We start from the raw sequence: 27,333 nt of genomic DNA, 5'->3' as shown, positions 1-27,333 counted from the left end.
CTGCTGGATGAAGCAGCAGCACGTGGTCTATTCACTGCTGGATGAAGTAGCAGCACGTGGTCTATTCACTGCTGGATGAAGCAGCAGCCCACGTGGTCTATTCACTGCTGGATGAAGCAGCAGCCCACGTGGTCTATTCACTGCTGGATGAAGGCAGCAGCCCACGTGGTCTATTCACTGCTGGATGAAGCAGCAGCCCACGTGGTCTATTCACTGCTGGATGAAGCAGCAGCCCACGTGGTCTATTCACTGCTGGATGAAGTAGCAGCCCACGTGGTCTATTCACTGCTGGATGAAGTAGCAGCCCACGTGGTCTATTCACTGCTGGATGAAGCAGCAGCCCACGTGGTCTATTCACTGCTGGATGAAGCAGCAGCCCACGTGGTCTATTCACTGCTGGATGAAGCAGCAGCACGTGGTCTATTCACTGCTGGATGAAGCAGCAGCCCACGTGGTCTATTCACTGCTGGATGGAGCAGCAGCCCACGTGGTCTATTCACTGCTGGATGAAGCAGCAGCCCACGTGGTCTATTCACTGCTGGATGAAGCAGCAGCACGTGGTCTATTCACTGCTGGATGAAGTAGCAGCACGTGGTCTATTCACTGCTGGATGAAGCAGCAGCCCACGTGGTCTATTCACTGCTGGATGAAGCAGCAGCCCACGTGGTCTATTCACTGCTGGATGAAGGCAGCAGCCCACGTGGTCTATTCACTGCTGGATGAAGCAGCAGCCAAGCCGCCGACCCCTCTCACGATCTCACGATCCCACCCGGCGCCGGCAGATGAACAGATTTAATCGCTCCATCTCCTTCCTGGGCGTGCGACCTCTCAGACGCACGCCCAGGGTCTCGTCCCTTGGCTCCCGCTCCGTTAAGATGGCGAGATGTTAACTACCTCGCCTGGTGTGCAGGAGGTCGTGGGTTCCATCCCGACCCTGACGCCTGCTGCTGCTGTATATTTGGAGTTTGCGTCTCTCCCCGTGGTCGCGTGGATTTTTCTCCGGTCCCTCCCCCTCCACATTTAGAATCGACATCACCACGCGTTTAGAACATTTGCTGCCACAATGTCCTCACGATGATGAATCCACTCTCGTTGAGAGATCATTTGTGACGGGCAGGTCGCGTCTGACAATGAGTTACATGGCTCAGTTGGACCTTACCTCATAATAAGTCATATTTAAAAAAAAAACTAGTTTTAAATGTACCGTACTAGCAATGGAAGAAGTCCACGACTCCAGGAGGTGGCCCCGAAGCTTGCCATAACGTCAGTTGACCGTGGACAATTAGACCCAAGCCGAAACTTAACATATAAAAAATAATGTTTTAAAATGTTTATTTATTTTGATATAATATAGTATTGTCATCATTATGACATAAGTATAACAAGTTTGCAGTCGATACCACATTGGGAAGTGGGTAAAAATTAGTTAAGATTTGAGGATACAACGACAACAAAAGACAGTGAGTTAACAAAAAGCGTGTAATAATAAAATAAAATAATACAACAATATAGTTTTAGATGCGATTCCCATACAAATGTGCTCATCGTGCATGGAGCACTGCAGGAGGCGAACACCCAGAGACACACACCACGATCCAATTACCCTTTATTCAAGTTACACTCTTTCGAAGGTTTAGAAACAAAGTGAGATATTTTGAATACAATTTTTGCTTAAAATCGGATACAAAAAAAAGTTAAGCAGCCGGAAGTAAAAACCGATTAGCCGGTGGGCGACGTCGCGAGTTTAATGCGTGACGAAATAGAACTCAGAATAATACAACTCAGAATATGACCGAGAATAATGACTCAGAATAATGATTCAGAATAACACTGGTCAACAAACAAAAACACTTTTTCTGGCCTGGACTTTTGCAGCTGGTTTTAAACTAATTTCAGGGTGCCGATTCCAAATCTGATCTCAGATTTGCTCCATCACATCTCATTTTTATGCTATCGGCATACTCCATTTTCATTGATTTTACCCGAAATTAACTCTGTCACTTATGATTGCAAGTTGTTGCGAGTCAGTGACTGCTTTAGTGTTAAAATATGGTGCTGTATTTTTAGGATAGTGTGTTTATAATATCATTGTATGTAGATATCCACATTTATTTAATATTTTTCTTCTGCAGTTTTTATTGAAAATGCTATATTTGAGATCTCAAAAACCTGATGTGATAGACAAAAACTGATGCCAGATTTGGAATCAGCACCCCAACATTACCTTAAAACCCTTGGAATACCTTATGCCAGAAAAAGTGTGTTGACCAGTGTAATTTAACTCAGAATAAAAGGGTTGTGTTTTGGGGGTTTAGATCGCAAGCGCAGTAGCCGCCAGTTGCACACTTTATCCTGAACAGCGGATTGAGAGTTCCATTCTACCGAGGGTCTGTGTTGCCTTATCTTGGGACTGTTTTTGCTGTTGCTTTACTGCCTTTCCCAAGCTTCGGAATTGACGATGCAATTTGAACTTGGATTATTTGAGGGACGCCACGGTGGTTGACATGTTATCTTCCTGGCCTGGAGGTCGGGGGTTCGATCCCGATCGACACCTTCTGCTGCTGCTGTATATTTGCAGTCTGCGTCTCTCTCATCAAGGTGGTGAGATGTTAACTACCTCGCCTGGTATACAGGAGGTCCGGGGTTCGATCCTGACACTGACGCCTGCTGCTGCTGTGTATTTGCAGTCTGCGTCTCTCTCATCAAGGTGGTGAGATGTTGACTACCTCGCCTGGTGTGCAGGAGGTCGTGGGTTCGATCCCGACCCTGACGCCTGCTGCTGCTGTATATTTGGAGTTGGCGTCTCTCTCTCCCCGTGGTCGCGTGGATGTTTCTTCCTGCGGGTCCTCCGGTTTCCCCTCGTAACACATTTAGAAACGTGCACGGAGATTATTTCGATGACTTTGCTGCTACAAATGTCCAAATGATGGTGTCACTTTTTTGAGCTGTCATTTGTGATTGCCAGGTCGCTTGTGAAAAATAAGTGAACACCTCATTGGTAGGATGGGGATGGTTTAGTTTGTATTTGTTTGTGTTTGTGTGATTTGTTGACCTTTCTTGAACTTTGTATTGTTGTTGTAACCTTCTTACCTGCCGCCCGTAGTGGACATCTGTGAAAAAGAGCTTTATAGCTCATCGGATTCCTCCAGGATAAATATTCTCAATTGGCACGTTTCTATTCTGACGTGACAAATCCTTGACAAAATTGGCTGCCGAGCGTTAGTGGCGAGTTTAACGGACACATGTTTATGCGATCTAACCCCAACAACAACCCAACAACAACCCAATAAACCCCAACGACAACCCCAACAAACAACCCAACAAACAACCCCAACGACAACCCCCTTTATTATGAAGGGGTCATGAAATTCCGCGACCTCCCGGATTCACGATCCGACACCGCGTGCCACCCACAGCCCGCCGGACCAGGCCGATGGATTCCTGGGGGACACCAGCGGCTCGCGCTATCGGAAGGTCGAATCCTGGTTGGGGTGGAGGTGGTGGGGGGTGGGGTTTGGCTCAGCCCATCATCATCATCATCCCTCCCGGAATCGATTAAATAACTACTGGTTTGTAGGTAAAAGTTAAGTGGTTGTCACCAGGAGAGACGAGATTCTTCCCCCCAACCATATGGATGTGGGATTTCCTCCACTTGGCTCGGTGGCTGTAAACAAGAGATGAGCCTTGAGCAGCAGGCCGCTTTAAGACAAGTTGATGATGATGATGGTGATGGCACAGTGGCACCCAATCTGTGGTCTGCAGACCAGCGGCGTCCCGCAAGGCCACGTGGAGTGGTCCGCAGACCGGCGGTGTCCCACAATGGATATCAAGACCAAGCAGAGGTCACCGTGGCCCAAGCCACCGATGACATGGCGCGTGCTCGCCATCAACGGTCCCCACCTTCCGCAGCGCCCGCCCAGGGCACGCGCGGGGACCTCCCAGACCGGACCTCAGAGTCTCATCCCAGCAACTTTCCACTGAGACAGACTCACAGAGACACCTCCACAGACTCACAGAGTGCCCCACGGACTCAAGAGACCCATAGACACATAGAGAACCACAGACAGAGATACATAGACTCACAGAGAGATCCACAGATTTACACAGAGAACCACGGATGTGCCCGAACAATCTCCCACCATCTCCTCTTAGATTCACAGAGAAACCTCGACAGACTTCGTACAGAGATTCACAGATATATAAAGACCAATAATCACACAGATACCCATACATTAGCCCTGACAGTATCCCCCTATCTCTTAGACACACAGAGACCCAGACTCGCACGTGGAGTCATAGACTCACAGAGAGATGCATAGACTCACAGCGACTCATAGACCCACAGACTCACACAGATATCCATAGACTCACAGGGAGGTCCACAGACTTGCACAGAGACTCAGAGACTCAGAGAGACCCACAGAGGTCTACGTTCACCCCGTTCCGTGTGGATTGTCTCCGGTTTCTCTGGGTTTCTCGCACACGAACAAACACTTTTCAATGATTGGCTAAAGGCATCTGGAACTGCACGCTACGCGATATAGTTTGTATAAATGACGCTAAATGCTAAAACTCAGTTCATCATGGTGGGCTACGTACGGCGCGAAAGAAGTTTAACATACGTACGACATATTAAGAAGCCAAACTCTCCTTGTTGGAACTGGCCAAACGACCAAATAATATGGCAGCGCCCTCCCTAAAACTGTCTTCGGACTGTTCAGTCTGGCTTCACTGGGTAAATAAGCAATTGTTATCAAGGCAAACTAATTCCATTTGTTTTAATATGAAGTGGGAAATTCCTCGTTTCGAATAAAACATTGCTTCTCCTGCCACTGCTCAGTGGCAATCCAGCGGCAGAGACCCACTCTGGTCCTCACCTCACCGATCCACACTCCATTCCTCACCGCACCGATCCACACTCCGTTCCTCACCGCACCGATCCACACTCCATTCCTCACCTCACCGATCCACACTCCGTTCCTCACCGCACCGATCCACACTCCGTTCCTCACCGCACCGATCCACACTCCATTCCTCACCTCACCGATCCACACTCCGTTCCTCACCGCACCGATCCACACTCCATTCCTCACCGCACCGATCCACACTCCGTTCCTCACCGCACCGATCCACACTCCATTCCTCACCTCACCGATCCACACTCCGTTCCTCACCGCACCGATCCACACTCCGTTCCTCACCGCACCGATCCACACTCCTTTCCTCACCGCACCGATCCACACTCCGATCCTCAGGGCCCCGATCCACACTCCGTTCCTCAGCGCACCTATCCACACTCCGTTCCTCACCGCACCGATCCACACTCCGTTCCTCACCGCACCGATCCACACTCCGTTCCTCACCGCACCGATCCACACTCCGTTCCTCACCGCACCGATCCACACTCCGTTCCTCACCGCACCGATCCACACTCCGCTCCTCACCGCACCGATCCACACTCCGTTCCTCACCGCACCGATCCACACTCCGTTCCTCAGCGCACCGATCCACACTCCGTTCCTCAGGACACCGATCCACACTCACGTCATAACATGGTGCATGTGCCTGATGATTGGTAAACATGTCCCAAGGTGACGCAGAGGGAACTTAAAGTTGAATGAGTGCACAAAAAACAAACCAAAACAAAGATCCCCCGTGTAGCCTGAACAGACTGTAGAGGCAAGTGCTGTTAGCGAGCACCTATGAAGGCCGGAACGGCATACGAAGGAGTGGGTCACCGGCACCACGCCCGGCCGCCTTTGTCTCCCCAGTGGCGATGTTTACACACCGCACCGGGTACTCATTTGAGGCCGAGTCGACCTAGGGGGGAGGCCCAGGACTGATTTAGACATTCATCGCCGGTGGTGGCCGCAAGCGGGATCGAACTCGGGTCGCCAGGTTTCGTAGCGTAGCGCGCTAACCGCTGCGCCACCACTCCCCAAACATGTAAACAAAGACAAAGATTCCCCGTATAGCCTCAACAGACTGTTGAGGCAAGTGCTGTTAGCGAGCACCTATGAAGGCCGGCACGGCACACGAGGGGGTGGGTGGCCAACACCACGCCCGGCTGCCTTTGTCTCCCCAGTGGCGATGTTTACACACCGCATCAGGTACTCATTTGAGGCTGAGTCGACCTAGGGGAGGCCCACGACCGGTTCAAATAATCGTCACTGGGTGTTGGCCGTGAGCGGGAATCGAACTCGGGTCGCCAGGTTCGTAGCGCAGCGCTAACCACGACACTACCGCTCCCCACATTAACGTAAACAGGCACACGGACACACGCACACACGACATTGATCTCATTTTGATTACAGGGTAGGCTTGCATGCACCTACCTTGGAAAACGGCCACGCCACTTAGCTCGGAGGCACAGAGAGTAAAGGCCACGGTTAGATTCCCATACTGGGCCACATAGCGGACGCGTGCGGCTTCCACAGCGCACCTCGCGGAGCCGTGTTTGGCAAAGCTGAACGGAAGTGCAAAGTGAGCGAGTGCCCTCTTGCCGTGCCCAGTGGTGGACACGAGCTGCCACGCCACGCCGGGACGCCACGCCACACTGGCAAGCCACGCTACACCGGGACGGCACACCACACTGGCAAGCCACGCTACACCGGGACGCCACACCACACTGGCAAGCCACGCTACACCGGGACGCCACACCACACTGGCAAGCCACGCTACACCGGGACGCCACACCACACTGGCAAGCCACGCTACACCGGGACGCCACGCCACACTGGCAAGCCACGCTACACCGGGACGGCACGCCACACTGGCAAGCCACGCTACACCGGGACGCCACGCCACACTGGCAAGCCACGCTACACCGGGACGGCACACCACAACGCCACAGTGATAGGCCACCAGGGCATGCCACGCCGGCACTTGTCACCACAGCATCCTCGTGTAGCGGGAACTCTGAGAGGGGTCCGAAAGAGGGGACGCGGTGGCGAGTGTCGGAGTGTGAGAGGAGTGTGAGCGAGAGTGTGAGCAAGCGGGTGAGAGTGTGATCGGAGTAAGTGTGAGTGAGAGTGTGAGAGTATGATCGGAGTGCGAGTGAGAGTGCGAGCGAGAGTGTGAGAGGTTGAGTGTGTCAGCCTGAGTGTCAGTGAACGTGTGAGAGTGTGAGAGTATCAAAGAGAATGTCAGTGAACATGGGCTGCTGCTGCTGCTGCAGGAGGAGGAACGGGTTCCACAGGGCCACCTCCACGTTCCCGTTCCCACCGCTGCTCATGCCAACTTCACCGCCATCGCGACCACACTCAAGCAAGAGGGGGGAAGAGTTCACGGTGGCTAGGAGATGTTAACTACCTCGCCTGGTATACAGGAGGTCGTGGGTTCGATCCCGTCCCTGACGCCTGCCTGCTGTATATTTGGAGCTTGCGCGTCTCTCTCCCCGTGGTCGCGTGGATTTTTCCTCCGGGACCTCCGGGTTCTCCCTCCACGTTGAGAGTTGACGTCGCGTATTTGGGCTGCTGCTGTAAATTTCCCACACGGCGAAAGATGCGCCGCTACGTTCGAGCAGCCATCATTTGCGACGGCCGCCTCGATTACGAAACAGTGAGCTGAGCGTAGCTCGCTGGAGCCTTACCAGATAGAATAAAAACGAGTTGGTCGTGACAACAAATCTAGCGGTAATGTAACAAACAAAAGAACTCGCAGGGGAAAGCCGCGGTGTTGACGATGCGGCCCAAAGAGGGCAGCGCGTCGGCCTTCCCCGCACGGACGCCGACCTCGGCGGCCCAACAACACGGCCGCTGCGGGCGACCGCGGCCGGCCAGGAAAGTGCCTCGCTGACACTCACCACTGGCGCGACGCCGAGCACGCTGGCACAGGCGACGCGCTGCCCCACAGCGAGGGCCTGTCGGGTACGGCCGGCGGGATGTTGTGGTAACAAGAAGAGAAGATGTAAAAAACATTACAAAAATATGCTGGAGGCTTTGTTCACACGGAGCACAAAACGAGGGGGGCGTCCGGCTCCCCTCGTTTGTGATTGGACATTGCGGGGAAGGGGGTGCAGGTGAGGAAGGGGGGCATGATGGGGAAGGGGGGGGGGTGGTGGGGAAGGGGGTGGTGAGTAAGGGGGGCGGTGGGGAAGGGAAAGGGGGTGGTGGGAAAGGGGGAGGAATGGGGGCAGTTAGTGGTGGTGGTGGGGGGGGACTCCCGTGTCTTGGGTGACAGTGGGGGGGGGGGGGGCTCTACGTGACCCTTCGTGACCCCACGTGGCTCAGATGGCCACGAGGTCGTCGCTGGAGTTGACGCTGATGAGGACGCTGCCGCGGTCGCTGCTGCCGTCGCTGCCCTGCAGCCTCATGCTGTGGCTGCTCTTGAGGTCGCCCAGCGTGGCCGGCACGGACACCTTGCCGATGAACTCGGAGCACACGCAGCTCTTGTTCCACAGCTGTGAGCACCCACACACAAGACAAACGTCCCCCGTGTAGCCTCAACAGGCTGTTGGGGCAAGTGCTGCGAGTGGCGGCGCCTACGAAGGCCGGCACCGCGCAACGAGGGGGCGGGTGGCCAGCACCACGCCCGGCCGCCTTTGTCTCCCCAGTGGCGATGTTTACACGCCGCACCGGGTACTCGTTCGAGGCCGAGTCGACCTATGGGAGTGGGCCCGAGGACCGGTTGAGAGAATCGTCACTGGCGTTGCCCGCGAGCGGAAATCGAACCCGGGTCGCCGGTGTCCATCGCGTGCGAAACCGCTACGCCGCCGCTCCCCACAAACAGCACCGCGATTCTCACGCTCGCGAGAGCCACCGACAGCGATTCTCACGGCGATTCTCACTCGCGAGAGCGACCGACGGCGATTCTCACGGCGATTCTCAGCCCGGCGCACCTCGATCACGATGGGCTGGTCGGGCTTGCGCCGGTAGAACAGCGCCTTGGTGTCCAGGGCGGGCTCCTGCGTGTCGGCGTGGGGCCGGCTCCGCACCTTGCTGCCTTCGCTCCGGATCACGGCGTAGGGGCTGGAGCCTGCGGCGAGGCGGAGGGGGCCGTGGCCCCGTGAGCGCGGCGGAGCAACCGCGGCCGCACGGTGGAGCAACCGCGGCCGCACGGTGAACGCTCGTGACGCGCGGCAACACAGGGCCCTGGATTTGTGTGCTTCCTCTCTCACCCACCCCCCCCCGTTCTACAGTGAGTGGAGTTTATATCATCTCCCCCTGTACAAAAGAGTGTGTGAGTGGAGTTTATATGATCTCCCCCTGTTCTACAGAGTGAGAGTGAGTGAGTGGAGTTTGTATGACCTCCCCCTGTTCTAGAGTGAGAGAGTGGAGTTTGTATGATCTCCCCCTGTTCTACAGTGAGAGAGTGGAGTTTGTATGACTATCCCCCTGTTATACAGAGTGAGAGTGAGTGGAGTTTATATGATCTCCCCCTGTTCTGCAGAGTGAGTGAGTAGAGTTTGTGTGATCTCCCCCTGTTCAGCAGTGAGTGAGTGTAGTTTGTATGATCTCCCCCTGTTCAGCAGTGAGTGAGTGTAGTTTGTATGATCTCCCCCTGTTCAGCAGTGAGTGAGTGTAGTTTGTATGATCTCCCCCTGTTCAGCAGTGAGTGAGTGGAGTTTGTATGATCTCCCCCTGTTCAGCAGTGAGAGTGAGTGAGTAGAGTTTGTATGATCTCCCCCTGTTCAGCAGTGAGTGAGTATAGTTTGTATGATCTCCCCTTGTTCTGCAGAGTGAGTGAGTGGAGTTTGTGTGATCTCCCCCTGTTCTACAGAGTGAGTGAGTGTAGTTTGTGTGATCTCCCCCTGTTCTGCAGAGTGAGTGAGTATAGTTTGTATGATCTCCCCTTGTTGTGCAGAGTGAGTGAGTATAGTTTGTATGATCTCCCCCTGTTCTACAGAGTGAGTGAGTGGAGTTTGTGTGATCTCCCCCTGTTCTGCAGAGTGAGAGAGTAGAGTTTGTATGATCTCCCCCTGTTCTGCAGAGTGAGTGAGTAGAGTTTGTGTGATCTCCCCCTGTTCTACAGAGTGAGTGAGTGTAGTTTGTGTGATCTCCCCCTGTTCTGCAGAGTGAGTGAGTATAGTTTGTATGATCTCCCCTTGTTGTGCAGAGTGAGTGAGTATAGTTTGTATGATCTCCCCCTGTTCTACAGAGTGAGTGAGTGGAGTTTGTGTGATCTCCCCCTGTTCTGCAGAGTGAGAGAGTAGAGTTTGTATGATCTCCCCCTGTTCTGCAGTGAGTGAGTAGAGTTTGTATGATCTCCCCCTGTTCTGCAGAGTGAGTGAGTAGAGTTTGTATGATCTCCCCCTGTTCTGCAGTGAGTGAGTAGAGTTTGTATGATCTCCCCCTGTTCTGCAGAGTGAGTGAGTAGAGTTTGTATGATCTCCCCCTGTTCTGCAGTGAGTGAGTGTAGTTTGTATGATCTCCCCCTGTTCTGCAGAGTGAGTGAGTGGAGTTTGTATGATCTCCCCCTGTTCAGCAGTGAGAGTGAGTGTAGTTTGTATGATCTCCCCCTGTTCTGCAGTGAGTGAGTGTAGTTTGTATGATCTCCCCCTGTTCTGCAGTGAGAGTGAGTGAGTGTAGTTTGTATGATCTCCCCCTGTTCTGCAGTGAGTGAGTGTAGTTTGTATGATCTCCCCCTGTTCTGCAGTGAGTGAGTAGAGTTTGTGTGATCTCCCCCTGTTCTGCAGTGAGTGAGTAGAGTTTGTATGATCTCCCCCTGTTCTGCAGTGAGTGAGTAGAGTTTGTATGATCTCCCCCTGTTCTGCAGTGAGTGAGTGTAGTTTGTATGATCTCCCCCTGTTCTGCAGTGAGAGTGAGTGAGTGTAGTTTGTATGATCTCCCCCTGTTCTGCAGTGAGTGAGTGTAGTTTGTGTGATCTCCCCCTGTTCTGCAGTGAGTGAGTGTAGTTTGTGTGATCTCCCCCTGTTCTGCAGTGAGTGAGTATAGTTTGTGTGATCTCCCCCTGTTCTGCAGTGAGTGAGTGTAGTTTGTATGATCTCCCCCTGTTCTGCAGTGAGTGAGTATAGTTTGTGTGATCTCCCCCTGTTCTGCAGTGAGTGAGTGTAGTTTGTGTGATCTCCCCCTGTTCTGCAGTGAGTGAGTGTAGTTTGTGTGATCTCCCCCTGTTCTGCAGTGAGTGAGTGTAGTTTGTGTGATCTCCCCCTGTTCTGCAGTGAGTGAGTGTAGTTTGTGTGATCTCCCCCTGTTCTGCAGTGAGTGAGTGTAGTTTGTGTGATCTCTCCCTGTTCTGCAGTGAGTGAGTGTAGTTTGTGTGATCTCCCCCTGTTCTGCAGTGAGTGAGTGTAGTTTGTGTGATCTCCCCCTGTTCTGCAGTGAGTGAGTGTAGTTTGTGTGATCTCTCCCTGTTCTGCAGTGAGTGAGTGTAGTTTGTGTGATCTCTCCCTGTCGTGTGTGGGGTTTGCTCCACACACACGATGCCGAGAGTGCTGGCCAAGCAGCACGAGGCCTCTCCACTCACTCAGGTTGTTCCTGGCCAGGAGGACCCGTAACACTTCACATGCAGACCCACAGAGAACCACCAATTCGCATTGCGTCACTTTCTTATCTATGAGCCCAAAACATCCCTGACGTTGATAAATTAACCCCGCAAATTACTCCATTGGGATCACATGCAGCAGTAGCTGCAGCAATAGCAGCAGTAGCAGCAAGCAACAGCAGTTGCAGCAGTAGTAGCAGCAGCAGCAGTAGCAGCAGTAAGCAGCAGCAGCAGTAAGCAGTAGCGACAGCCGCAGAAGCAGCAGCTAGCAGCAGCAATCAGCTAGCAGCAGCAGTAGCAATCAGGAGATAGCAGCAGCAGCTAGAATCAGCAGCTAGCAGTGGCAAGCAGCAGTAGCAGCAGCAAGCAGCAGCAAGCAACAGTAGCTAGCAGTAGCTAGCAGCAGCTAGCAGCAGCAAGCAACAGCAGTTGCAGCAGTATTAGCAGCAGCAGCTAGCAGCAGCTAGTAGCAACAGCAGCAGTAGCAGCAACAATAGCAGCAGTAGCAACAGCAGCAGCAAGCAGCAGCAGCAAGTAGCAACAGCAAGTAGCAACAGCAGCAGTAGCAATAGCAGCAGTAGCAACAGCAGCAGCAAGCAGCAGCAGCAAGTAGCAACAGCAAGTAGCAACAGCAGCAGTAGCAACAGCAGCAGTAGCAACAGCAGCAGCAAGCAGCAGCAGCAAGTAGCAACAGCAGCAATAGCAGCAGTAGCAACAGCAGCAGCAAGCAGCAGCAGCAAGTAGCAGCAGCAGTAGCAATAGCAGCAGTAGCAACAGCAGCAGCAAGCAGCAGCAGCAAGTAGCAACAGCAGCAGTAGCAATAGCAGCAGTAGCAACAGCAGCAGCAAGCAGCAGCAGCAGTAGCAGCAACAGCAGCTGGCAGTAGCTAGCAGCAGCAATAGCAGCAGCAAGCAGCAGATAGCAACAGTACTTAGCAGTAGCTAGCAGCAGCAAGCAGCAGATAGCAACAGCAGCAGCAGTAGCTAGCAGCAGCTAGCAGCAGCAAGCAGCAGATAGCAACAATAGCTAGCAGTAGCTAGCAGCAGCTAGCAGCAACAAGCAGCAGCTAGCAGCAGCAAGCAGCAGATAGCAACAGCAGCAGCAGTAGCTAGCAGCAGCTAGCAGCAACAAGCAGCAGATAGCAACAATAGCTAGCAGTAGCTAGCAGCAGCTAGCAGCAGCAAGCAGCAGATAGCAACAATAGCTAGCAGTAGCTAGCAGCAGCTAGCAGCAACAAGCAGCAGCTAGCAACAATAGCTAGCAGTAGCTAGCAGCAGCTAGCAGCAACAAGCAGCAGATAGCAACAATAGCTAGCAGTAGCTAGCAGCAGCTAGCAGCAACAAGCAGCAGATAGCAACAATAGCTAGCAGTAGCTAGCAGCAGCTAGCAGCAACAAGCAGCAGATAGCAACAATAGCTAGCAGTAGCTAGCAGCAGCTAGCAGCAGCAAGCAGCAGATAGCAACAATAGCTAGCAGTAGCTAGCAGCAGCTAGCAGCAACAAGCAGCAGCTAGCAACAATAGCTAGCAGTAGCTAGCAGCAGCTAGCAGCAACAAGCAGCAGATAGCAACAATAGCTAGCAGTAGCTAGCAGCAGCTAGCAGCAGCAAGCAGCAGATAGCAACAATAGCTAGCAGTAGCTAGCAGCAGCTAGCAGCAACAAGCAGCAGCTAGCAGCAGCAAGCAGCAGATAGCAACAGCAGCAGCAGTAGCTAGCAGCAGCTAGCAGCAGCAAGCAGCAGATAGCAACAATAGCTAGCAGTAGCTAGCAGCAGCTAGCAGCAACAAGCAGCAGCTAGCAGCAGCAAGCAGCAGCTAGCAGCAGCAAGCAGCAGCAGCAGATGTTAACTACTTCGCCTGGTGGGTTCGATCCCCACCCTGAAGCCTGTTGTATATTTGCAATCAACGTCACGCGTTTAGAGTGATATTGGTTTGGCAGCGATACATTTCCACGTGATGGCCAGGTTGCTCCTGGAAAAGAGCTAGCGATGAGCTCCGTGGGCTTTATCTGGTAAAATACAAAATCGTGTAACAAGGTCACGACGGGGGCGGGGGGGGGGGGGCACGACGGGGGTCACTACAGGGGAGGGGGGTCGTCACACCTGGGGGCAGCCCGGAGGCGCTGACCAGGTGCAGGCTGGTGACGAGGCTGGGGTAGCCCACGATGCCGCTCCAGCACGTGTGCGCTGGCACGTCCACCACCAGCTCCCTGGGGGGGGGGGGACAATCAGCGCTAACGACAGCACGGCAGCGAGGACGAGACGCGGGGCACTGAACACTCGCACACAAAGACAAAGATCCCCTCCCCCCCGTGTAGCCTTAACAGACTGCTGGGGCAAGTGCTGTTAGCGAGTAGCACCGATGAAGGCCGGCACGTCGCACGAGAGGGTGGGTGGCCAGCACCACGCCTGGCCGCCTTTGTCTCCCCAGTGACGATGTTTACACACCGCACCAGGCGACGACCTAGGGTAGGCCCAGGACCGGTATTATCCTTTATTTATTCTGGAGAGGCGTATTTCACGAAGGTCGTGATGCTGCTGCTGCTCCATTGCGTGTTTATTCATTAAGGTGTTTTCGGCCCCGATTACTGACGAGTCGTGTTTATTGCATCGTCTCGGAGGAAGAAAACAGAGCACCCGGAGAGGGGGCAACACTCTATCCCCCATGTACAGATATGGCACAGATGGAGATTATTCCACACTTTACTGCACTGCCTCCTCCTGGTGAACCAGGAGTACGGCCTCCACAGCGCTGGATGATTACAGGGGCCACGTGCAGCGGCAGCAGCAGACCCGCAATCACCGCCAATACTGCCACCGCCAAATAAAGATCCCCACCACCACCGCCACCATCATCGCCACCATCACCACCACCAAACAAAGATCCCCCATCACCGCCACCACCACCATCATCGCCACCATCACCACCAAACACAGATCCCCCACTGCCACTACCGCCATCACTGCCACCATCACCACCACCATCGCCACCATCGCCACCATCACCACCACCGCCACCATCACAACCACCGCCACCACCAAACAAAGATCCCCCACTGCAACCACCACCATCACTGCCACCATCACCACCACCGCCACCACCAAACAAAGATCCCCCACTGCAACCACCACCATCACTGCCACCATCACCACCACCGCCATCACCAAACAAAGATCCCCCCCGTCAGCGCCATCACCACCGCCACCACCAAAGCCACAACAACAAGAGAAAACCACCGTTTCTCGCAGGGCATTGGTCGCGCTGCGTGCGTGCGAGCACCTGCAACGCGACGCGACGTCGGTGAAGACGCGCAGCAGCAGGCGGCCCTGCTGGCGCGGCTCGAAGGTGGTGGCCACGGCGACGTAGCGGCCCATCGCCAGCTCCTGGCGCAGCACCACGCTGCGCGAGTTGATGTACACGGAGCTCGCCACCTTCTCCTGCTGCAACGCGTGCATGCGGAACTCACGATTGCGCTCCACCTGTTGCACGCAGCCAGCGAGGGGGGGGGATGGGGGGGGGTGAGCCGTGGTGGCGTTGGGTGAATATGAGCTCCTGCAGTCTACATACATAGTCTCATTCTGCTCCGCCTCTTTCTGTTTAGGCCCGGCCCCCCTCCCCAGAAACGTGGGCTGAGGCTGGCTTGGGTGGTGGGCGAGTCTCAGTGAACCCATGGCACGTGGGTCTGTCACCTGACCGCCTCCTGCACCTAGCCTGTCACAGCATTCAACCCACGCCACCACCTGCTGGGTCTGTCCCGTGACCTTCCTCGTCAGCGAGCCTTCGACACTTCACGTGGCCTCAAACTCCACCTGGCCTGGCACAGGCGGCGTGGTGACGTCACCGCCACTTCGTGGTGATTGACGAGCGTTGGTATTGGGGGATTAAACCAGGCGCTACCTCCCGTGCTCCCGCGTGATCCCCCCTGCTCCCCCCTGCTCCCCCCTGCTCCTCCGTGCACCCCGTGCTCCCCCCTGCTCCCCCCTGCTCTTCCCTGCACCCCGCGCGCCCCCCCCGCGCGCCCCCCCCCCCGCTCCCCCCCGCTCCCCCCCGGCTCCCCCCCGCTCCCCCCCGGCTCCCCCGTGCTCCCCCCCGGCTCCCCCTACTCCCCCGCGCTCCCCCCGTGCTCCCCCGCGCTAGCGTCACCCTGTAGATGTCAAAGCCGATGGCGAGGTTCTCTCCGCTGCGCCCGGACGTGCGCTGCTCGCGCCGGTCCTCCTGCTGCAGGCACACGAGCACCATGTCCTCCGCCTTGCACACGTCAAACACAAACTACGCCACACACAGAACACGCATCACACACACGTCAAACACAAACTACGCCACACACAGAACACGCATCACACACACGTCAAACACAAACTACGCCACACACAGAACACGCATCACACACACGTCAAACACAAACTACGCCACACACAGAACACGCGTCACACACACGTCAAACACAAACTACGCCACACACAGAACACGCATCACACACACGTCAAACACAAACTACGCCACACACAGAACACGCATCACACACACGTCAAACACAAACTACGCCACACACAGAACACGCGTCACACACACGTCAAACACAAACTATGCCACACACAGAACACGCATCACACACACGTCAAACACAAACTATGCCACACACAGAACACGCGTCACACACACGTCAAACACAAACTACGCCACACACAGAACACGCGTCACACACACGTCAAACACAAACTACGCCACACACAGAACACGCGTCACACACACGTCAAACACAAACTACGCCACACACAGAACACGCGTCACACACACGTCAAACACAAACTACGCCAACACGCACCAACACGCGTTACACATAGAACACGCATCACACACACGTCAAACACAAACTACGCCACACACAGAACACGCGTCACACACACGTCAAACACAAACTACGCCAACACGCACCAACACGCGTTACACATAGAACACGCATCACACACACGTCAAACACAAACTGCACCATGCCAACACGCGGCACACACACAAACACGCATCACACACACGTCAAACACAAACTACGCCAACACGCACCAACACGCGTTACACATAGAACACGCATCACACACACGTCAAACACAAACTGCACCATGCCAACACGCGGCACACACACAAACACGCATCACACACACGTCAAACACAAACTGTACCACGCCAACACGCACCAACACGCGTTACACATAGAACATGCATCACACACACGTCAAACACAAACTGCACCACGCCAACACGTGGCACACACACAAACACGCGTCACACACGCCAACACGCGTTACACACAGAACACGCATCACACACACGTGTCGCACACACCAACACGCGTCACATGCATCCCACACATCACAGCATCACCCACACAACTGCACACCCCCCGCAATATAGTTTTGGGGGGTGTGCGGTTGTGTGGGTGGATGTGCGGTTATATGTATGGGGGGGGGAGGGTATGCAGTTGTGTGTGGATGTGCGGTTGTGTGTGTGGGAGGTATGTGCGGTTGTGTAGGGTGTATGCGGTTATGTGGGTGGGTGGGTGTGCAGTTGTGTGTGGGGGGGTGGGGGTGTGTAGGTGTGCGGTTGTGTCTGTGTGGGGTGTGTGTGGTTGTGTGTGCATGCGGTTTTGTGTGTGGGTGCGTTTGTGTCTGTGTGGGGGGGGGGTGTGGTTGTGTGTGTGTGCAGTTGTGTGTGTGGGGTGTGTGCGGTTGTGTGTCTGGGGTATGTGCGGTTGTGTGTGTGGGGTGTATGCGGTTGTGTGTGTGGGGTGTGTGTGGTTGTGTGTGGTTGTGTGTGGGGTGTGTATGGTTGTGTGTGTGTGTGGGGTGTGTGCGGTTGTGTCTGTGTGTGTGCGGTTGTGTGTGTGCGCGGTTGTGTGTGTGTGGGGTGTGTGCGGTTGTGTCTGTGTGTGTGCGGTTATGTGTGTGGGGTGTAGCGGTTGTGTGTGTGGGTGTGCGGTTGTGCCTGTGGGTTCTGCAGCGCCGTGCTGCGGTTGTTGATGCAGCCCCCGGCACGGTTCTTGAGCGGGTTCTCATCGGTCACCCAGGCCGACTTGAGCATCACCTCCTCCCAGGTTTTGTGCAAGGTGAAATACGACGTGTTGATGATCCTGCAGGGACAGGCGTTCCAGTGCGTGGGGGGTCGGGGCTGCGTTGGCCGGGTCCCCAGCTGCACAAGCAGCTTCTCTTTGGCCACATAGAGTTGGGCTAGAGAAGAGATGGAGCTGATGCAGTACGGGAGGATGTGGAGTGGACTCATCGATGTCTGGTGCCACCGGTGTTGAGCTCAGGCCACAGAGTAATGTATCTCTTGGAGTGGCCCAATATCACTCACCCTCACCCTACACTCACCCGCACCCTACACTCACACTACACTCACCCTCACCTCACCCTGACCCTACACTCACCTGCACCATACACTCACCCGCACCCTACACTCACCCTCACGCTACACTCACCCTACTTGCAGCTTACCCTCACCATACCTCTGTAGTGACACAGCGCTGACTGCTGTACAGCAACTGCAGGTGGACACTTAGCGCACACGCCGTTGAGCATACACACGGTGTGTGTGTGCCGGCAGGGCGGAGGAACTGTGGCAAGGGTCACGGTAGACCTCGTGGGGAGGCCCCTGGAACCCTCTGGAGGGTTCAAGAAGGGAGGAAGCGTGGCCAGGGCGGAGCCAAGTGTGGCCAGGGCGGAGCCAAGTGTGGCCAGGGCGGAACCAAGCGTGGCCAGGGCGGAGCCAATCGTGGACAGGGAGGAGCCAATCGTGGCCAGGGCGGAGCCAAGCGTGGCCAGGGCGGAGCCAAGTGTGGCCAGGGCGGAGCCAAGCGTGGCCAGGGCGGAGCCAAGCGTGGCCAAGGAGGAGCCAAGCGTGGCCAGGGCGGAGCCAATCGTGGCCAGGGCGGAGCCAAGCGTGGCCAGGGCGGAGCCAATCGTGGCCAGGGAGGAGCCAAGCGTGGCCAGGGCGGAGCCAATCGTGGCCAAGGAGGAGCCAAGCGTGGCCAGGGCGGAGCCAATCGTGGCCAGGGCGGAGCCAAGCGTGGCTAGGGCGGAGCCAAGCGTGGCCAGGGCGGAGCCAAGCGTGGCCAGGGCGGAGCCAATCGTGGCCAGGGCGGAGCCAATCGTGGCCAGGGCGGAGCCAAGCGTGGCCAGGGCGGAGCCAAGCGTGGCCAGGGCGGAGCCAAGCGTGGCCAGGGCGGAGCCAAGCGTGGCCAGGGCGGAGCCAAGCGTGGCCAGGGCGGAGCCAAGCGTGGCCAGGGCGGAGCCAAGCGTGGCCAGGGCGGAGCCAATCGTGGCCAGGGAGGAGCCAAGCGTGGCCAGGGCGGAGCCAAGCGTGGCCAGGGCGGAGCCAAGCGTGGCCAGGGCGGAGCCAAGCGTGGCCAGGGCGGAGCCAAGCGTGGCCAGGGCGGAGCCAAGCGTGGCCAGGGCGGAGCCAAGCGTGGCCAGGGCGGAGCCAAGCGTGGCCAGGGCGGAGCCAAGCGTGGCCAGGGCGGAGCCAAGCGTGGCCAGGGCGGAGCCAATCGTGGCCAGGGCGGAGCCAAGCGTGGCCAGGGCGGAGCCAATCGTGGCCAGGGAGGAGCCAAGCGTGGCCAGGGCGGAGCCAAGCGTGGCCAGGGCGGAGCCAAGCCGTGCCGAGGGGAATAAAAGCAGCGGAGAATGAGAACTCCGGGCTGCCGGTTCTGGGAGTGGACTCGTCTCGGTCGACGCTGTCGGCGCAACGCGAGCAGGGTCGTGACTGGGCCGTACGGCAGCGTGGTCGTGAGAGAGGGGGGAGTTGGTGGTGTGAACCTAATAAAGACGGTGCCTCCTGCGACTGCCTCGTCTCGGATTGAGTGTGTGCGCCGCACGCCACCCGCACACGCCTCGAGAAGGGAGAGAAGAAGAAGAGACCTACGACACTGCACCTCCACCAACACCCTACCCCTCACCCGCACTCAGCCAGTCAAATACATTCACCTGCCCCCTACAACTCACCCTACCCTCACGCGCAGTGCATTCACTCGCATCAGGAACTCACCTGCACACCACCACGTCTGTAAAGTACTTGCACCAGTCTTCAAACGTCATCCTGAAACCACAGGAAACCACGATCACCACCAAAGACAAAGATTACCCGTATAGCCTTAACAGAATGTTGGGGCAAGTCCTGTTAGCGAGCACCTATGAAGGCTGGTACGGCACAAGAGGGGGTGGGTGGCCCGCACCACGCCCGGCCGCCTTTGTCTCCCCAGTGGCTTTGTTTACACACCACACCAAGTACTCATTGAGGCTGAGTCGACCTAGAGGAGGCGCAGGGCCAGTTCAGATAATCGTCACTGTTGGTGTTGGTTGTGAGCGGGAATCGAACTTGGGTCGCTGGGTTCGTAGCGCAGCAGCGTGTTAACTGCTACACTACTGCTCCCCACACCATCACCACCACAACCGCTACCAACAACAACCACCGCCATTCGCCACTAAGTGGCGGTGACGTCACCACGGCGCTTGTGCCAGGCCATGTGCACGTTAAGGCCACGTGAAGTGTCGAACGCCTGCTGGCAGGTTATGGGGCAGACCCAGGTGCCATGAGTCGATTGACCGAGATGACTGGCTGATACACCACCTGTGCGCCCAACTGTGCCAACTTGCTGTGCTTTAGCCACCCTGCGCTCCGCCCTTTGTTGTGAGCATCACTGCTCTGCCCTCCGTTGTTGTGGAGGGCGACTGCCTCCAACTGCCCAGTTGCGTCCTTCACGAGCCTCCTCCACAGAGGCCGATCTTGACACCGCTGGTACCAGTCATCAGCAAGTCCACTCAGCCCCACATCCTCTTGTACCACATCACTCCATCTCTTCTCTAGCCCGTGCCGCGCCCGTTTAGACCCTCTATCCGGCCGAACAAAAGCTGTTTAGGCATGCGGTGGCTGGACATACGAGCTACATGATCCAGCCAACGCAGCCTCGCCTGCCGGAGGAGCTCACCGATGGGACTTTGTCCAGATCTTTCAAGGATTTGTGAGCTCTTCACACAATCCAGCTTGATTAAACCCAGGATGGATTGTAGGCAGGCCAGCCTAAATGTTTCTAACTGGCGAAGATGTTCCATTAGGGGGGGTCAACGTTTCGCAAGCGTAGAGAAGGGAGGGAATGACTGTAGCCGAGAAGACCTGAAGCTTCCTGTGGAGCGACAGACCAGGTAGCTTCCACACACCGATGAAAATACAATGCCGCTCGACTGATTCGGAGTGAGAGTTTAATTTCTGCTCTTTGCTAACACCAGTGACGATTATCTGAACCGTTCCTTGGCCTCCCCTAGAGCGAATAGACCTCCAATAAGTACCTGGTGCAGTGTGTAAACATTGTCACTGGGAAGACAAAGGCTGCCGGGCGTGGTGCTGGCCACCCACTCTCATGTGCCGTGCTGGCCTTCATATGTGCTCGCTAAAAGCACTTGCCCCAACAGTCTATTCATGCTCTACTGGGGATCGTCGTTTTTTTACAAGCAAAAACAACCCCCATAGTCTCCGTGGTTGCCGGTTGGTAATGCTGTGGTGGTGGCGGTGGGCAATGACATTGGGGGGGGGGTGGGGTGAGGCCGATACCAATCAGCTCGCAGTCGCTGCAGTGACCAACAGGGGCTCTGGAACGGTGCGAGGGGCTGGTGACCCCTCCACCAAATCACTAAATAACCACGCAGAAAAGATGAAACTAAGCTCGTGCCAAACTAACCTTGTCACTTGCAGCACTACACCTATCACCATCCTGAAGGGAGAGAAGGGTTATCCGGTCTCGGATGCCCAGGAACAGGTCTGCTGGTTTGCAGAGCCTTTCTGCGAGGTCTTGGGGGGAGGATACATCCCTCAGTCCAGACATCATCATGGGGCAAGGTGGTGGGGATATGACCCTGCTGGGGCTGCCGTGCCTCAAATACTGGAAGACGTAGCCACCCCGCTAGTATTATTTGGGTCTTTCGGTAGGAGGAATCGGATGAGCTATGAAGCTCTTTCTCACAAATGTCCAGTAGGGGTCAGCGAGTCACAACAACAAACGACACAGCACTTCACGTGACCTCAACGTGCACCTAGCCACAAGCTCTGTGGTGACATCACCGTCACTTAGTGGCAAATGGCGGCTGTTGTTGTTGTGTGCTATAGGGGAGATCTTTGTCTTGTGTGTGCGTGTATGGTATGTGCTAGCAGTGGCGGCTCCTGCAAAATCTCTCAGGGGGGGCAAATGTCTGGATGATTGATAAAGATAAGGTCCACCCATACAATGGATAAATTAACAGCTTAAGCATGTAAAGGCAACTTCACTTCTTTAATATTAATGAAAAATAAAGTGACTCTTACAATACATCTTGTTTGTTTCTATACTCACTATTAATATACAATCCACTCAAGTTTCTTTTATTAAAGATTCCACTAGGTGGCGACAAATTATATTGTTGGATGAAACGTGCTTATGTACGATGACGTAAGCACGTATGATGACGTAAGCACGTTAGGGCGAGCCCTCCCGGAAGCCATAGAGAATGCATTGCAGCGCCCCCGTTCGAAAAAAAACATCTTTGAATGTAAGTCTATGGGACCACTCGGGGCGATTCTCAGCTGGAGGGAAATCGCCCAAAAAGAGGCGGTACTCCACAGAACGTAGCATGACGCTGATTGGACTATATCCAGAGGCAGTGACGGCTAGCGTGACTCTGTGGTTGAATGACATTGGTGGTGCGTCGCCCAATCGCCCTAATGAAGAAACCGCCCCTGTGTGCTAGTATGGTGTTTCAGTGCGTGCGGGTTGTTGTTGTGTGTGGTATGTGACCGCTAACAGCACTTGCCACAACAGTCTGTTCAGGCTATAGGGGTGATCGTTTTCTTTGTGTGGTATGTGTGTAGCAGTAGTATGTGAGGAGTGGAAACGTAACGGTGATCTCATTGCGCTATGAATCCAATGAACCGAGTTAGATTCCCGCTCATGGCCAACACTGGTGACGATTTTTCCTAATCAATTCTGGGCCTCTCCTAGGTCGTCTCAGCCTTAAATTAATGTCTGGTGCAATGTGTAAACATCGTCACTTTGGAGACAAAGGTGGCTGGGTAAGGTGCTCGCCAACAGCAATATCTGTGTGTGTGTGCTGTGTGTTATGTGCACGTGTGTGTGTGTGTGTGTGTTATGTGCACGTGTGTGTGTGTGTGCTGTGTTATGTGCACGTGTGTGTGTGTGTGCTGTGTGTTATGTGCACGTGTGTGTGTGTGTGCTGTGTGTTATGTGCACGTGTGTGTGTGCTGTGTGTTATGTGCACGTGTGTGTGTGTGTGCTGTGTGTTATGTGCACGTGTGTGTGTGTGTGCTGTGTGTTATGTGCACGTGTGTGTGTGTGTGCTGTGTGTTATGTGCACGTGTGTGTGTGCTGTGTGTTATGTGCACGTGTGTGTGTGTGTGCTGTGTGTTATGTGCACGTGTGTGTGTGTGTGTGCTGTGTGTTATGTGCACGTGTGTGTGTGTGTGCTGTGTGTTATGTGCACGTGTGTGTGTGCTGTGTGTTATGTGCACGTGTGTGTGTGTGTGCTGTGTGTTATGTGCACGTGTGTGTGTGTGTGTGCTGTGTGTTATGTGCACGTGTGTGTGTGCTGTGTGTTATGTGCACGTGTGTGTGTGTGTGCTGTGTGTTATGTGCACGTGTGTGTGTGTGTGTGCTGTGTGTTATGTGCACGTGTGTGTGTGTGTGTGCTGTGTGTTATGTGCACGTGTGTGTGTGTGTGTGTTATGTGCACGTGTGTGTGTGTGTGTGGGGGGAGCAGCAGCACGTGGTTAGCGCTACGCTGCACTACGAACTCGGCGACCAGAGTTCGATTCCCGCTCACGGCCAACACCAGTGACGATTATCTGAACCGGTCCTGGGCCTCCCTTAGGTCGACTCAGCCTCAAAACGAGTACCTGGTGTGGTGTGTAAACAACGTCACTTGGTAGACAAAGGTGGTCGGGCATGGTGCTGACCACCCACCCCTTCGCCGTGCCGGCCTTCATAGGTGCAATTCACTAACAGCACTTGCCTCAAAAGTCTGTTCAGGTTATATAGGGGATCTTTGTCTTTTGTGTGTGTCTGAGTGTTGATAGTGAGTGCATGTGTACGTGCATAGTAGAGGTTTTCATCTCAGTCAAGTGAGATTACGTTGGCTGGGTCACGTAGCCCGCATGCCCAGCCACCGCATTCCTAAGCAGAAGAGATGGACCGATGCGGTACAGGAGGATGTGAGGCTGACTGTATTTGCCGATGACCAGTAGCAGCGGTGTCAAGATCGGCTTCTATGGAGGAGGATCGTGGAAGACGCTACTGGGCAGTTGGAGGCAGTTGCCCTCCAACAACAACAGTGGGCAGAGGAGCGACGCTCACAACAACGAGCAGGGCACCTGGTGGCTAAAATAATGCGAAGTGGTACAGTAAGGGGCACACAGGTGGTGCATATGCCAATCATCTCAGTCAGTCAACCCATGGCACCCGGGTCTGTCCCGTGACCCCTGTCAGCGAGCCTTTGGCACTTCACGTGCACCTAGCATGGTACACGTACCGTGGTGATGTCACCGCCACTTCGTGGTGAACGGCAGCTCTTTGTTGTTTTCATGTAGGGTTGCCGCGGTGGCTAGGAGATGTTAACTACCTCGCCTGGTATACAGGAGGCTGTGGGTTCAATCCCAACCCTGACGCCTGCTGCTGTATATTTGGAGTTTGCATGCCTCTCTTTCTCTCCCTGTGGTCGCATGGATTTTTCTCCGGGCGCTCCGGTTTTCCCCTCCACATTTAGAATCAACATCATGCGTTTAGAGTGTATGGCCGCGACTATAAACTTGCACATGATCACGATATCAGCCACTTCGTTGAGCTTTCATTTGTGATTGCCAGGTTGCTTCTGAAAAAGAGCTACGTAGCTCAGCAGGCCTTACACCGGGTAAAATACAAATAGTTTATAGTCCAGTCTGTGGGGTGTGCGTGCGAGTCGGGGGGGGTCTGTGTTGAGTGGCGCTCACCAGAACTCCCCATCGTCTGCTACGGTGACGCCCATGTCTTCACGCTCCCCCTTGCTCACCTTCTTCCACTCCTCGGAGCTGCAAACACGAGCAAACAGGCGAGCGTCTGGATGGGCGAGCGTCTCTACCGGCGAGTGTCTGGACGGGTGTCTGTACAGACGAGGATCTGGACATGATGGTCTTGATACAGGTCAGTGTCTGGACAGGTGAGTGTTGGCATGCTCACCCGTCGCTCCAGGCCCCGTTCCACTCCTTCTGTCCCCAGGGGTTGCGCATGCGGATCATGTTGAGGCGCTCCGCGCGGAAGAACGCGACCAGGCCTTGGCCTAGCCGCACGCGGCGCACGTCCGTCACCGAGTACGCGTGGCCCTTCACCAGGCCGCAGCCCAGGCGCGCCTCCATCTCCGCCGAGCCCACGGCCTATAGTTACACCACGGTTACCACGGTAACACCACGGTTACCACTGTAACACCACGGTTACCACGGGAACCCCAAGGTGACATTGTTAACCTGGCTCTTGACCAAGCCGCAGCCCAGGTGCGCCTCCATCTCCGCCGAGCCCACTATCTACGGTAACACCAGGGTTACCACGGTAACACCACGGTTACCATGGTAATACCAAGGTGACACTTAATCAAGCCCTTCGCTAGGCCGCAGCCCAGGCATGCCTCCATCTCTGTGGAACCCAGAGCCTACGGTAGCACGATGGTTATTATGGTAGCACCAAGGTTACACTGTTAATGTGGCCCTACATCCAGGCTTCGGTCGTCATCGTAACAACACGGGGAACGGTTATGGTGGGTGTGTAGTTGTGGTGGGTGTGGTGGGTGTGGTGTGTGTGGTGTGTGTTGAGACTGTGTATGCGTGTACGGAGCGGTGCGGTAGTGCTGCGCTATGAATCGGCCGACCCGAGTTTGATTCGCGCTCATGACCAATTACAGTGGAGGATATCTGAACCAGTCCTGGGCCTCCCCTAGGTCGGCTCAGCCTTACACGAGTACTTGGTGCCACGTGTAAACATTGGCATTGGGAAAACAAAGGTGGCCGGACGTGGTGCTGGCCAAACCACCCCCTTGTGTGCCGTGCCGGGCTTCATTGGCGTTACTCGCTAACAGCACTTGCCACAACAGGTAACACAGGGAGATCGTTGTCTGTGTACGAACTGTGGTGGTGGTGGTGGCGGTGGAGGTGGCGGTCGTGATGGCGGTGGTAGCGGTGGCGGCGTTCGTGGTGGTGATGGTAGCAGTGGTGGTGGTGATGATGGCGATGATGGTAGTGATGGAGGTATTGGTGGGGATGGTGGCGGTGATGGCGTTCGTGGTGGTGATGGTAGCAGTGGTGGTGATGATGGCGGTGGTGGTGGCGGCGGTGGTGGTGATGATGGTAGTGGTGGTGGCGGTGGCGGTGATGATGGTAGTGATGGTGGTATTGGTCGCGATGGTGGCGGTGGCTGACCCGTATGGATCCGCTGAGCAGCGCCCCGCGGCTGTATGCCTTGAGCAGCATGTTGAAGAACTTGTCCCTCTCGTCGTCGTCTTGCTGCGAGAAGGCCCCTTCCAGCAGGTCCACCGACTCCGAGACGCCCCCCGTGAAGTCCATGAGCGCGTCGCCCGTGTTTCCCCCGTCCAGAGCCTCGTAGCAGCCACACAGCCTGCACACAGACACACAGCACACACACACAGCCTGTACACACACAGCCTGTACACACACACAGCACACACACACACAGCCCACACACCCACCCACCCATCCACTCACCCACCCACTCACTCACCCACCCACCCACGCATCCAGCCTCTTGCTCTTGCAATTGAGACTGCCCCCCCCCCACCCCGTGGCCCCCTTCGAGGTCTCACCGCGGCGGCGCGCCACGCGGACTCGCGGCAGGCCCAGAGCGGCGCGCCGCGCGGCACGCGGCACGCGTCCACTCACTTGGCGAAGGCCTTCTCGAGCAGCGCCGACCAGAACTCGTTGGACGAGTTTGAGTGGCAGTAGAGCAGCTGCCCGTCCAGCGTGGGCAGCGAGTCGTCCACCACCACGTCCACCCACTCGCCAAACCGCCAGAAGCAGAAGTGGAAGATCCCCGCGTACTTCTCGGGGTGCGCTGGGTCCCACTCCTGGTCCTCGTGGTCGGGGATCACCTGGGAGGGTGGGGGATGGAGGGGGGGGCACGGGAGGGGGGGATTGAGGAGAGGTTGGAGGTGACACGAGGCATCGTTTCTAACCGACGAGGCAGGATAGCGGTCGATCCGAGCCTGCGAACAAACAGAGGCGTCCACCAGCAACTCCACCAGCAACTCCACCAACACCGCCACCACCAACACCGCCACCACCAGCATCGCCTCCCACCCGCTCAGACTCGAGGGAACCTCTCTGGGCCCATCGCTCAGTGCACCTGCAGATTCACCACACTCACGACAGAGAGAGAGTGGTAGAGGAGTGGTAGAGGAGGAGTGTTACCGTAGTCCACAGGTTCTTCCTGTGTGTGAGGCAGGAGCAGGCCGCCACGAACCAGCAGTTCCCCAGGGAGCCCTGGTGCAGGTCGTGGGCGCTGATGCCATCGACGAAGAGACGCGGGTCATCGCACAGCTCCTATACGCACATCGCCATCAGCATCATCACCATCAGCATCATCACCATCAGCATCAGCATTATCAGCATTACCAGCAGATCAGCAGCAGCATGATCATCAACATTACAGTCATCATTACCACGAAGAGACACAGGTCCTCACACAGCTTATGTGCACAAGTCATCAGCATCGTCAGCAGCATTACTAACAGACCAGCATCATCATCAGCAGCAGCAGGTGCATCATCATCAGCATGATCAGCAGATCAGCAGCATCATCAACGCCACACTCATCATCATGG

General features: G+C 55.5%; 1 protein-coding gene across 1 annotated transcript in view; it reads right to left on the bottom strand.

The window, feature by feature from the left end:
- Positions 1-1,315: 1,315 nt before the first annotated feature.
- The window catches only part of LOC144735624 (calpain-5-like), a 36,794-nt gene continuing 10,776 nt past the window's right edge, over positions 1,316-27,333 (bottom strand). The window contains exons 2-13 of the mRNA XM_078618056.1: positions 26,921-27,052; positions 26,393-26,601; positions 25,916-26,111; positions 24,687-24,880; positions 24,461-24,538; positions 19,481-19,531; positions 17,423-17,567; positions 15,587-15,712; positions 14,723-14,922; positions 13,546-13,652; positions 8,840-8,976; positions 1,316-8,401 (exon numbers count right to left, since the gene is read on the bottom strand). Of these exons, the coding sequence (XP_078474182.1) occupies positions 8,228-8,401; positions 8,840-8,976; positions 13,546-13,652; positions 14,723-14,922; positions 15,587-15,712; positions 17,423-17,567; positions 19,481-19,531; positions 24,461-24,538; positions 24,687-24,880; positions 25,916-26,111; positions 26,393-26,601; positions 26,921-27,052 (1,749 nt within the window). The 3' untranslated portion in view covers positions 1,316-8,227. The remainder of the gene's footprint in view (positions 8,402-8,839; positions 8,977-13,545; positions 13,653-14,722; positions 14,923-15,586; positions 15,713-17,422; positions 17,568-19,480; positions 19,532-24,460; positions 24,539-24,686; positions 24,881-25,915; positions 26,112-26,392; positions 26,602-26,920; positions 27,053-27,333) is intronic.

This window comes from Lampetra planeri, chromosome 56, assembly GCF_965212315.1.
Source record: "Lampetra planeri chromosome 56, kcLamPlan1.2.h2, whole genome shotgun sequence".
Classification (NCBI taxonomy): Eukaryota; Metazoa; Chordata; class Hyperoartia; order Petromyzontiformes; family Petromyzontidae; genus Lampetra; species Lampetra planeri.
The sequence above is the reverse complement of the archived record's forward strand: the minus strand, read 5'-3'. Positions and strand labels throughout refer to the sequence as shown.